This window comes from Motacilla alba, chromosome 4 (genome assembly GCF_015832195.1).
Source record: "Motacilla alba alba isolate MOTALB_02 chromosome 4, Motacilla_alba_V1.0_pri, whole genome shotgun sequence".
In the NCBI taxonomy this organism is placed as follows: domain Eukaryota; kingdom Metazoa; phylum Chordata; class Aves; order Passeriformes; family Motacillidae; genus Motacilla; species Motacilla alba.
In genome coordinates, this window is record NC_052019.1 from 44,750,236 (window position 1) to 44,762,639 (window position 12,404).

Consider the following 12,404-nt stretch of genomic DNA (forward strand, 5'->3'; position numbering starts at 1 on the left):
CTTGATTTGCCAAACTGTGCTGTAGATGAGCTGGAGAATTGTCAGAAAACATGCATTTTGAGTGAGGAGAAAGGCTGGAATATCAGAAGGATTACTGCTGCATGAAAGGCAGATCAAAACAGAAGCAAGCTCAGAACTAGTGCCATTCTCCCCACACCCTGGGTCAAAGCTCCAACCGCCCTATAAATCTACACACAACGTAGCCATGCTGCCCAAAATACCAAGAAGCAAGCCAGAAGTTCGTGGAACCCACCTCTGTGTACCACTGAGAGGTCAGCAAGAAGCTCTTCTCTCTGGGAGATCCACCGTCCCGAGCACCACAACTCACTGTGCAGCATCTCAGCATAGACTTGAGGCTTTATCTCCCGAATTAAGAAAGAAAGGAGTCATAGGCAAGTCAGAACAAACAAGTCCAGCAAGTCTCAGTGACAGAGGCTTACCCAGTAGCATGATTCCTCCCCTAAAACAATAACAATACACTTCTTTCATCACACCTTTCATCCAGGAATCCCGAAGCCTTTTCAGAGCATTAGCTACACCCTGCAACACCCCAAATCAGAAGAGCCATGAAAATTTTGCAAGGACGCAGAGTTTATTTCCTTCTTTGGTATAATTAAGAACAAATCAGAAATTGTGGGAAGGATCAATGCAGAAAATTTGCATGTTCGAGAGACAACGTTCAGCCCTAGGCCAGGTATGGAGCTGACAAACTGATGCAGAATCAAAGGTATGTGCCTCTTAATTCCCTTGAACTTCCTTGAAATTGGTTATTTGGCCAGAAAAGAATCTGCCCTCATAACAACAGCTAAATTCAATTTTTTCATTCTTCTTTAACTCCTTCGATGATAATTTTAATTGTGGTCACCTAGCTAAATATACATTTCTGTCCTGAGAAAATTCTGCTGTGTCATAAAAATTTGTGATATAAATATTTTCAGGTTATAAGTAAGAAGTTCTACTTGTGCTAGTGACAGCAAGTTAGCTGGCAAACAATCATCACAAGCTCAAACTGTAACTTAAAGTAGCATTTCTCAACCTTCAGAAATGCTTTACGTTTTAAAGTTTTAAGAAGTTTTAAGTTCTCTCAGTACCACTAAACTTACTAGAAGATGTATGTGACCACATAGCCTGACACACAGATTTGTTTCAGAAGGACAATAAAGAAGACAGACCTCACAACAAGATATGAGTGGCACACATTTTCTTTGCTCTCCTGCAATAAACTTTCTAACCTCTAGGGACTCTTTTCCTCCACCTTAATGACCTCCATTTGACCCCTCTGCAGCTCAGAGATCACCAGCTTAGTAACATGCTGATGCAAATACACCTTACTTACATGGCTGGAGCTCTTCCTTCCACCTTGCATCAAGTCCATAGCCAAGTAACAGGAAGACTGCCTTTTGGAGAATGCCAGTTTCCTTTGAGTGAAGCATAAGCTAAAGATAAGCCTCAGCTTCTCATAATTTGGACTCTATATCTCAGCATAATTTGTTACAAAACGTGACGAATACAGTTGTTAATGACACATTTCATGTAATTGCTTCTCAATTCCTTAACTGGAAGCTGCATTGCCATCCCATATAGGAACACCTGAGTCAGTCCAGATGTGCAAGCAAAATGTAGTCAGAAGCCTAGCTAGAGGGTGACAATTTCCAGGGTAAAGTATCAAGTGTCACATGATTACCTGACCTGTGCAGAGGTGATGCAAAGACATTAATTCCAGGCACCCCATGATACTCAGACATAGAGCTCTGCCTTGTGACTTGATTGTGCCATAGCGGGAAGGATGTACAACACAGAGCCATCATGGCAATCCTTGTATAGTCTCACCTGCAGGAAAAAAAACCTATTGCTGCTTAAAGAAAGAGGTTAAACCGAGGATGTCTTTTTAGGGCACTGAAAAGCTCCTCCAGGCCTGATTTCATGGCAGGAATGCACTAAACTGCTAAATAATGTGATAATGCTGGTCAATAGTCCCCTCTATGTACAAGGTATCCGAGTTTCTTCTTTTACTGGCAATAACTCCCTGCAGCAAAAAACCCATGGGAGAAAAAGGGACAGGCAATAGCCACAAGTGGTTCCATTGCCAGGTTTGGCTCCTGATTCCAGAGACAGTCTTCTTCTGCGCCCTTTTGTGCTACACCGCAACACTTAAAAAAAAAAAAAAAAAAAAAAAAAAAAAAGTCTGAAAAAGGTAGGAAATGCTGGGAAGGAGGCAGGGGTTGTAGCCCACCTGGGTATCACATAAGAGAAAGAAGAAAGACCCTGCAGGTTGAACATAAAATGCCATAGATCAAGACCCCCACCAGAATCCATCTGGTGAGCAGGCAAAGTTTCAACCACTGGCTATAGCAATGGAGAAAGGCAGTGAAGCTCAGGTTCACCAGAGACTGGGAGCTTGCAGAGTGGATTAAACCTAGCAAAGGATAAACAAATTTCTGTTTAAAGCGAGAGGGAAACAGGATCTGCGCTTCACATTAGGAAGACTATAGAGAAGCTTCAAATGGACAAGGAGAAACAGACTGGTGCCCACAGAAAACAATGTATCCTGTTCTAAATCCCGTGGTAGACACTGCAATCTCAAGCAAAGAATGCAATAGAAGTTACACAAAAGTAACATAGTAAAAAAAGTTTTTAGAAGTCTGATATGAACAGGATACAGGGACAGAGAGTCAAAACCATGGTTTCCATGTTCCACAGGATTCTCCAAGACATTGATGGCAGACCCAGAAGGCTGACCCTAAAAAAGGACTTGGACACTGCATGTATATAGGAAACATAGTGGCAGGAAGGCCATGGAATGTGGAAATCCCAGGAACTATCATTCCAATTATGTTAATTACTCTGAAGTAAAATGTGAAACCTTTTACATTGATCACTTAGATTATACTGGGTTTCTGGAGGTTGTAAGTAACTGTTTCAGTAACAGACAGCTAGGAAATCCACAAAATTGGATGTAACTCTTGATTCAGTCCTGACCAGTTTAAACAATTGCTTTATCATATTTGTGTCTGAACTATACCAGCAACAGATTCAGCATTTCTAAAGACACCCAAAATCAGATCAACTACTGACATGCTGAATTTAAAAGACAGAAATTATATAAAATTATAAAACCCCCTAAAAGACAAACCTTAAAGTGCACGTTTTCTGGAGACAGAGAGATTATTTCAAGAGATAATGTTAGTCTTAGAGCAAATGCATCCTACCTGGTAAAGGAAAATAAAAAAGCCCTGAGGAAGACTAAAGCCAAACATAATGGTATCTAAAAAACAACAAACCCATTTGGAACAAGTAAATAAAATAAATAAATGATAATGCTTTGTCTGAAGCCATCTCACTATCATAGGAATCTCTGCTATATTCATATATTGTGTGGAAAAAAGAAATACTGAGAAGATAATCATACAATAACTGTCCAGTTATCATCATACAAAGAAAAATTACAGCACTCTACAGAAACATAATTTTGAGATACCATGTAATAAAATAACAGATGAACTTTGGAATTAAAAAGTGTGAAGTGGCACATACTAAAAAAACCCCAGTCCTAACCATACCCCCTAGGTGTCAGGAGTTGAATTATTATTCCTTTCAGAAATAAGACTGAGGCAGTTTCCTATGAGAATATCAATTCAAAAGCACTCAGGGGAAAAAAAAAAAAAGAAAAAAAAAAAAAGAAACCCAAAAAGAATGCTAGAAACTACTTGTTAAGAGAATAGAAAAGCAAAAGGAAACAAACTTATATCTTATATCCCAATATTAATAAATATTCTGCCTGCATCCTGAATATAAATTCTGGTCCACTTGCCCATCTCAAAGCTTATATAGAGGAACAGTAAAAGAAAGCAGAACAGCTGATGAAAGGAGCAAAGCAGCTTCTATGCATGAGATGCCGAAACAGACAGGACTGTAAGGTATAGAAAGAGATGGGGGTCTAGAGAGTACCGTGTGGAGTAGTGAAAGTGAACAGGAAACCACTCTTCACAGTTTCTCCTCATAGAGTTACTAGGGGACTTCAAACAAGAGTGGCCAAGTTAAATAGGCAAGAAAATTCTGACATATAAAAACTAGGTCAGGTACGTGACTCTTTGCTTCAGCTTATGTAAAATGTCAACTATTTTGCACATCCAAATGGAATAATCGGTTTTCTGGAAGAAAATGCCACATAAAGCTCTTAATGTGATGACTCAACTTTGCGATCCAAGAATTTCCTGACTCATAACACTGGAAGTTTAAAAAACACAGTCAGGAAGGACCATAATCTGACTGCTGTGTCTCATATTCTCTAGGTGCCCTCCACTGATTACTCCACAAGAACCTAGTTCATTTAGCTGCCAGGCATTCCTTCATAACAATAACAAAGTACTATTAATCCTTTGATAGAACAACCAACAGCCTGGAATCAATGTTTTCCCCATCTGTGTTCTGAGCAAAATGTGGTCTGACCCACCTACCTTGACCAGGAGCCACAGGAAGGACATATTTGTGTCTTTTCTTTTAGAGAGCTGAGGAACCATGGCACACTTCTCATCAGAATAGTTCAATTGGAATGGTCCTACAGGGATCATTAAGCCTGACTGCCAGGTAGCTCTGGGCACTACATTCTCAGCACCTGACAGTGCATTAAGCTCCAGGTACAGACAGGCTTGTGCTCTGCAGCAACAGGCATTCCCGGCTACAGGTTGCCCTCTCTGCGTGGTCTGCACCTGATGACACATCAGACCCCAGAAAGGGGCTGTGGCCCCCCAGTTTAGCTGGACAGATTTTCTGATCTGAGAGAGCTTAAAGCAAAGCACTCATGTCTCGCACATGACCAAAATTTGCCACTTGTTTTTGAAATTAATTTCAGACAGACAGTGTTATTTTCTTAGATCCTCCCAAAATTTGGCAGGTGAGGTATGGCATACAACAGGCACTTACCTGAAGTCAAGGCAGAAAGTTACTTTTTCTTTCACATGGGGACATTGAGAAGACATTAATGCATCAGTGATTGATGAGCCAATTATGTTTCTCATCTTTTCTCCTCCAAAACTGTCCAGTTGCCAAGACACCTGCCAAGACAATAAAATCCCCTTTATTCATAAGAATTCTCAGTTAACATTAGAATAGAAAACTCCTGAAAGAATATTTGCATCTACAGAGGCTCCTGCTTGACAAATTCCTTTTCCTTCAAGAAAAAGTCAACACAATTACAACTCTTGAAGCACACACCTCACCACACCTTTGTAGCCACAAGTTTAGAGAGTTCAGTCCTCAGTGCAGAACATTGCAACTGTGTCACAGTTGTGGTCTACAGCCACAGTTGGGAAAGAATGAAAGTCTGCCTACAGGATGGGAAAACTGGAATAGAAAAAGTAAGATCTATATAATTAATGTCACAAAAAAAGTTTGCAACACAGCTCTCTTGTTACCCATTACAAATGCAAATCCAAATTCCATAGTTTATGCTTTTCCTCATGGTTGCACTCAAGTGTCTCAGTTGCACAGTAGCACATTAGCAATATTTTAAATATTAAGCAAAAATAGGTTTTAAAATAATTATTTTAAAGTGTTCAGGAAAGGTATATTCAAACTTCTGTGTGAAGAAAAAAGAAGAGTATGCACCCAACACACTTTACAAATTGGCAATAGTTTGAGTGTACTTTCACGAAAGGGAATATCCTTTATCAGGCCCACACAAAAAAATAACTACTAAACCTTTCCTTTCTCATTTTATTGAGGGAATATCTTTCATTATGAAACTTTAGGAAACAAAAAGAAGTTTTCAATACATAAGGACCTTCACTCACATTTTGCTTTTTCACTTAGTCGCACCACAATAGCTGAGGCTGTCATCAGTTCTTGATTGATTACCAAGGCCAGGGGACTTGCTGCCAAGTTTATTTTTATTAATAGTCTGTTTAATTCAAGTCAAAATATGCTTGGAACTTGAAGCCTTCAATCCACCTTGGGAATCTGCTCTAGCCTGAATCTCAGTCTACCTGATATGTCCAAACCAGATAATCTTGCTGATGTCAAGTCCCTCCGAACATGAGAATCTATGTAGCCCTCAAGCACAGTAACTGCAGGAACTGAAGCTGGAAGAAATTTAACACAAAGCTAGACTTTAAAAAAAATTTAGTGGTGTCTGAGCAGGCATACCCTATGATAGTAAGGCATATCTGTCACTTAACTCTGGTTTGGTTGTTATAAAGAAGGAAATCCATGAAGGGACAGACATATGACTGATTCCAGGGCAGGTTCACGGCTTTATCTTAAGCCCCAAAGTTTCCTACAGGGCTTGCACAGAGCTTGGAATTTCCCCATAAAGAGCTCACTATCCTGTCTCATCCACAAATGCTGTGATACATTTAGTGTCACCTTTAGTGTCACCTAAATAATCCCACATCCTATGACTTCATTCTCTATCCTTGCATAAAGGATACAGTAAGCAAGCCATAAGCAAACAAAGGTAAGTGCTGTTTCAGCCTTTGAAAAGGCACTTGATAACTTCCTCCTTTTAGAACACTGCTTTGACTCGTCCCTAACAAAACACTAACAGGATGGGCTGCTTTGCTAGAAACTGTATCAGCACAAGCTACAGAATAGCCAGGATTCTGCTCAGCAGCACCGGTGCCAACAGCTTGTGTAGAAGCTGCGCATTACTTACAACAGAGCTTACAGCACAACCAAACCTCAATCTTCAGCTGTCCTTTTTTACTGCTATAGTATGAACTTAATTGAACTCATGTATTGTGAAGCCAGTGGATACAGAAGCAATTCTTTGTGTCTGTGAATCTTCACTTTTTTCCCCATTTTATTCTGCTTCCTTTGTGCCCTTAAGAGCAAACCGTACAGTTTCACCTAAGGCTCTGAGTCAAGCAGCATTTAATCAGTCTCTCATTTAGGATAATCCTAAAAAAACTCTCCTCCTTATTAAATTACTGTGTAGAAATTTTTCTGTTTGGAGCCTCCTGCTGCCTTGTCAATCTCTTCCCTAGTTGAGAAATGAACATTATCCAGAACTGCCCTGACTTGCAGAATGCTGAAGAATTGTCTTAAACACTAATCCATTAACAAGATCCTGCTCTACTAATGTGTCACAAGGATTGCTTCAGCAACCCTTGTGACTCCTCCCCATCATATTTGCCAGGACAGCTCTCGTTTTCTTCCGTAAGTGCTGTTGAGACATGGACATGCCCACAGTCCATACCATCACCATAGTATTTAACCTCTCCTTGGGCAGTCCTTGAAACACAGAGAAGCAAGAACAATCAGCTGCTGCTGTAATGAATTACCTGGGTAGGACTTAGCGCAACAACAGAAACTGATAGGCTCAGTTTTGGATGACTCAAATCATCATCAGCTGATTTCATCTTCACCCAGCACAGAGCTGTGCTAATACCCACTAGCTGAAGATTTCTTCCCATTACTTCAGGGATGACTATTCACATACAGGCAGCAACACATGCTTGGAGACTAAGTTGCAAGTCTCATTAAAGGCAAAATAAAAAAAGGGGAGAAGAACAGGGCAATTAACAAAAATATCTCTCCTAAGAATTTGTTTTTGGATTTACACGCATCTCTAAGGGATGAAAGATTACTCCAAAGAGCAAAGTAATTTGGTATTTGTGTGTTCTGTTTAACATAACTGTTTTACAAAGCTAGTATTAAGAAGAAGAGCTATTTAATTAGCTTATTCCTATTGTGAATGATGAAATTAACAACCTGTTTGTGAAAGGACAAAAATATTTTCAGGTCGTCCTTAGTCTGTATGAAGAAGGAGACACAAGGAAATTGAAGTAGATATGATCTTGAGCAAAGCTCTAGTTTCTAAACCAGGAAAGGGAAAGTAGTGGTGAGATTCTCATCAGTAAGATGAGAATCAAAAATGCTGGAAATTAAACCTTGAAACACTTCCCTATGTAGGCTGAGGCTCCTACAAATGACAAAGAACTAAACTCAGCTAAACAAAAAGGAAAAAAATTCAGAAATTTATATGATTCTCATCCATCCAGAAATGAACAAGGAAAATTAAAGGTTATACCAACAAATAAAGAAATACCAATGTTAGAAGTCCTAGACAGCAAAAAGGAACAGCTCTTCAGTACTAACCCAGGGGACCCTGCAGTCTCATGGATTCAGAAACCTTCCTACCACACTGAGGGCCAAGTCACAGTCCCACTGCAGAGATACCGGACTCAGGGAATACAGAGCAAAGACACCATACAAGTAACCACCAACACATGAGGGACACAACCCATGACCTGCTGCATTTCATTGCTCCAGTCCATGCTGTACAGAGGTGCACCAGACCATGCCCAGCAAGAACAGTGCTGCCCTGGCTGCATGCAACTGCTTGTGCCTCCAGCTCTAGTACTCAGAAAAGGTTTATTCTGGCAGACTGATCCAAATTCCTTCCTGCTGTCAAAGTGTCCCAGCAGCAATCACAGATGACTTCTCTAGCATGCCTGGAGCTTCATCACCTGCAAGAAACAAAAGGTCCGGACCATGCTTTGAGTACCCTGTAACACTCAGTACCAAAGAGAGTGCACACAGCAGTGGGAGAATCTTTCTACAACCAGCAACCTTCCACTACAAACACCAAGAGTCTTCGTTTCAAGGTTTTAACTAGCTGGAACACAGCATTATTTGAGATTGCTTTTTTCCCCCCGTTCTTTTAGATGTAAGGGGATGGCCTCCACCCTGGTGCCAGTAGTGCACATATTTACACTAGAGCAGGAGACATACATCTGGAATGCTTAGCTGTAACAGGGCTGCAATAAAAACACAGCAACATCTTTGTGCTGAGCACGTCATGATCTCACATGATCACACATGTGATCCCCCTGCAGTGAGGCAGGGTTCTCAGGATGTTTTATCCTTCCTGCCTGCTGAAACTGGGTGGGCCAGGCCTTGGTTTGGGTTGCTAAAAAAAGAGAATGCTAATGCAGGGAATTCGGCTCACAAAGCATTTGGGTGGGGACATGGAATCAAACAGTGCTGGTGACAGCTGTGTTTTTCAGGCTGTGTCTGCATACTACAAATAGACTGTACCTCCCTCACTTGGGGAGAAATGAGGCTCTTGGACTTAAGTGGAAGAAGACTCCATCTCACCCAATCATCTCTGCTATGCAGACACTTCCAGGCAGCATCTCTTCAGGGAGCCAGGGAAGCATGCTCCAGCACACAGCAACTACAAGGGGAGAAGTTTAGTGATAAACCAGCTCCTGTTCTGTTCCTGACAGGGACCAGTCAGCAAAATGGAGGAGAACATCTCACTGGTACTCTTGAATGGTAGCTCATCCTTAAGTAGTCAGCTCCGTCTCGACTAAACCTTTTTTCCCCACGTTCTCTGGACTTGTGGGAAAGAAGCACAGGAAAAGAACCATTTGGAAGGGAACAGAAATGGATACATGATGTTTAAAGAAAACTGACTGCATGGTTTCTAACCATGTAAACTAACTTTTAACACATAGCTGATAGCTTGAAGCCACAGGGCAGGAAGAAACCACTCCATATATGAGCTATCTTTGCTCATCCAGCAGTTTTCATTCTTGAGCCACAGAGAGAAGTGCTCTGAACTTTGCCAAATTAACGATGGTGCTGCCCAGGTGAGGAAAAGGGTGACTTTTCACCCTTCATTTGTTCACTGCTTTTCTAAAAGGGTGGCTTCTCTGCAGGATGGCACACAGAGAAAGGCAATTACGCTGCGAGGTGAGCTCAGGCTCACATAGCCTCCCAGTCAGCTGATCAATACCAGTGTCTGTGAAGCCCTCTCCATTTTAACACTGAGAGTCTCACGGTGAACACAAAGGATTTGTCAGGGCCAGGGCATAATATTCATTAAAAATTGGTCTTGCACCCAATGCTTGAAAAAATGCTTTGTATGAACAAGTGCTGCAAGACACAGTTCCAGCCAAGAGCTTTCATGACTGTATGACTTAGTTGCTAATATTAGCTAAGCTGCTAATAAATAACAGGAAATATTTTTCCTTCCACACTGTAAAGCTAGCCAATATTGTTACAACTTGAAGTCATGTAAATGCCTTCTGTGCTTGATCCAAATCTCATTCAACACAGCTGTTAGCACCAGCAGAATGCAAAAGTCTAGAAGTTTGCAAAATTTTTAATTTGGGAAGGCAGTCTTGCTCACTCATAGTCCACAAAACAAATTTTGCATTGATGGTGACTCCACAAGAGCTTGGCAGTTGACTTTGTACAGACTAGTGCTCATCCATTATAAACAGTATTTTAGTTCAAATACTCCTGAAATTTCCCAGGCCAAGCCCTTGTAAAGTGCTTGGCAACCCTAAATCTTATGCTGAAGATGATGAGCATGTATTCAAGATGTTCAGCCATCCATGACATTCCCATGAGTCAGCAAAACCTGGACTGTCAAGAAAGAAAAGACTTCAACAAAAAAAAAATTACAACTTTTCAAAGTTATTGTCCTTTACAAAAAATATCTGTAACTGAAGTTGGTTTTGTCCACCACAAAGACCAGAATGAGTGCTAATAGATTTCAAAAGGAGAACAAACTTCCAATATATTCAGCTGCAGAGAGAGGGAGATGTTCTCTTACTATTACCTGTGCTTCAAACACTGACACACTTGTGGGCAAAACTACTAGTAGCTAACATTCACAAGCATCAATTCCCCATGCCCTTAGCCTAGCAGTCAGGTACTGCTGGACTGGCTCTTCTGCCTCTTTCTTCAAGACCAAAGGAACCAACAGCAGGCAGCTCTGTGTCTGTGCTGACATCTCTGTCACACACAGGCTCCAACTGCTGCTCAGGAAAGGTGAGGATCTGACCAAGTCCTGTGTGCCAGACCCAGGAGGACACTTATATATCCCAAGGTGTCTCAGATAGTGTTAGAAGCCAATATGATGACAACTGAATCAAACTCCAGGGGGACACTGCTCTTACCATTGTTCTTTCCAGGGCCAGACAGTATAACACACTTCAAGTATTCTCCCTGCAAGTTCAGCACTGATGGAGGAAAGTCAATTCCCAGACATGACCAGGTCAGAAAGTGCTGTTTATACTGTCAGAAGTCCAGGATTCTTACACTGAGAATAACCTGCGGGAGACACTGCTAAAGTCATTTGTATTTAATTTTGCATGAAAACCAAAAGCTTGTACCTGGTAGACAACTAAGCAGACATTTCTAATTATCCAACCAAACAGCTCCAAGGATTTTTGAAAAAAACAGCAAGGTCTACATCTTTGAGAGTCCTATGTTTGAAGACACAAGCTTGCCTTCCAAAGCCACATATTTAGCCCACTATGCTGGCAGACAGGATCACAAGGCACAAGTTTTGTGAGGTGGTCCTGCAAGGAGCTGAGCCTGAGGAGAGATGCCTGCTATCAGCCAAGTCACTGCATATTAACTAGTGACCAATTACCTGCTGAACTGCAATCACTAATCAGCTGCCAACTGCAGAGTGACCCAAACTTACTTCCATCTGATTTACAACAAGATGTTAAGCTAATATAATGTTGCTTTGTGCTGTGATGGGATAGAAACAACCATGGAGTCAACATGACTCAGCTGACTTGTACCAAGCTGAACAAAAGCAATCCAAAGGTCACCCCTTTTTCCGGCATCCCTATCCATCCTTCCTGGAGCACTGGGGTGCGGCACCTTTACAGCATTATTTGTAGCTAACTATTATCCCCTTCCCCTGTCCTGAAATAAAATACCCCAGAAAAAAATAATAGAAGAAAACATAAGAAACCTGTTAACCATGAATCCTTTTCCCCCCTCTGCCTCCCCTTCTCATCCTGTATCATTGTGGTCATTCTCACAAATAGCCCCAGGACTAGTTTACTTAATTTGTATGTAACCTCTCCTAATTGATGTTGGAAAGAGGTGGAGCTGCTGCTGTAACAGCAACAAGCAGTCTGTCACTAGCCACAAGATGCAAGATAAAAACCTAACAAGCAAAATTCTCCCACACACTCCAACCAGGCCAGACAAAAATCTAAATATAATCAGTTTGAAGAAATCTAAGCTTGTGTTATTCTGCTCCAAGTGTAATGTTTGCCAATAACGTGGAAAACTTAATTGTGTGAGGAGTGAAGACTCATTTGTGTAATTTAAGCTACTAGGTCTTCTTTAGACATTCCTAACTGTTAAGTAAAGCAGCTTGCTATGTTCTAACCATTATTCATGACTGGAATAGCATATGCTGCACTGCTCTGTATTTCAGATGAAGGTCTCCATCTTTACATCTTGAAAATAAGTCTTCCTTGACCTTCTCCCTTACCTCCACTTCTGGTGACAACTGCACTACTTTCCTCTGCAGACTGCAGGTTTCAAAATGACAGCTTATTTATGAGCTACATTCAGAAGCACTTCTGGGATGGAGAGGACTAGCTCCTACTGCCTGAACAAACATCTAAGGCAGGAAAGGA

General features: G+C 41.1%; 1 protein-coding gene across 5 annotated transcripts in view; it reads right to left on the bottom strand.

Moving 5' to 3' along the window:
• Window positions 1-12,404, bottom strand: part of TMPRSS11E (transmembrane serine protease 11E) — a 41,896-nt gene that overhangs the window by 17,675 nt on the left and 11,817 nt on the right. For 3 of the 5 annotated variants that reach the window (XM_038136465.1, XM_038136461.1, XM_038136464.1), the window contains exons 2-3: window positions 4,924-5,054; window positions 254-1,830 (exon numbers count right to left, since the gene is read on the bottom strand). In XM_038136465.1, the coding sequence (XP_037992393.1) occupies window positions 254-346 (93 nt within the window). In that variant the 5' untranslated portion in view covers window positions 347-1,830; window positions 4,924-5,054. Of the gene's footprint in view, window positions 1-253; window positions 1,847-4,923; window positions 5,055-5,214; window positions 5,318-12,404 lie in introns of those variants that run through there. The other 2 variants (XM_038136463.1, XM_038136462.1) reach the window with 2 other exon arrangements.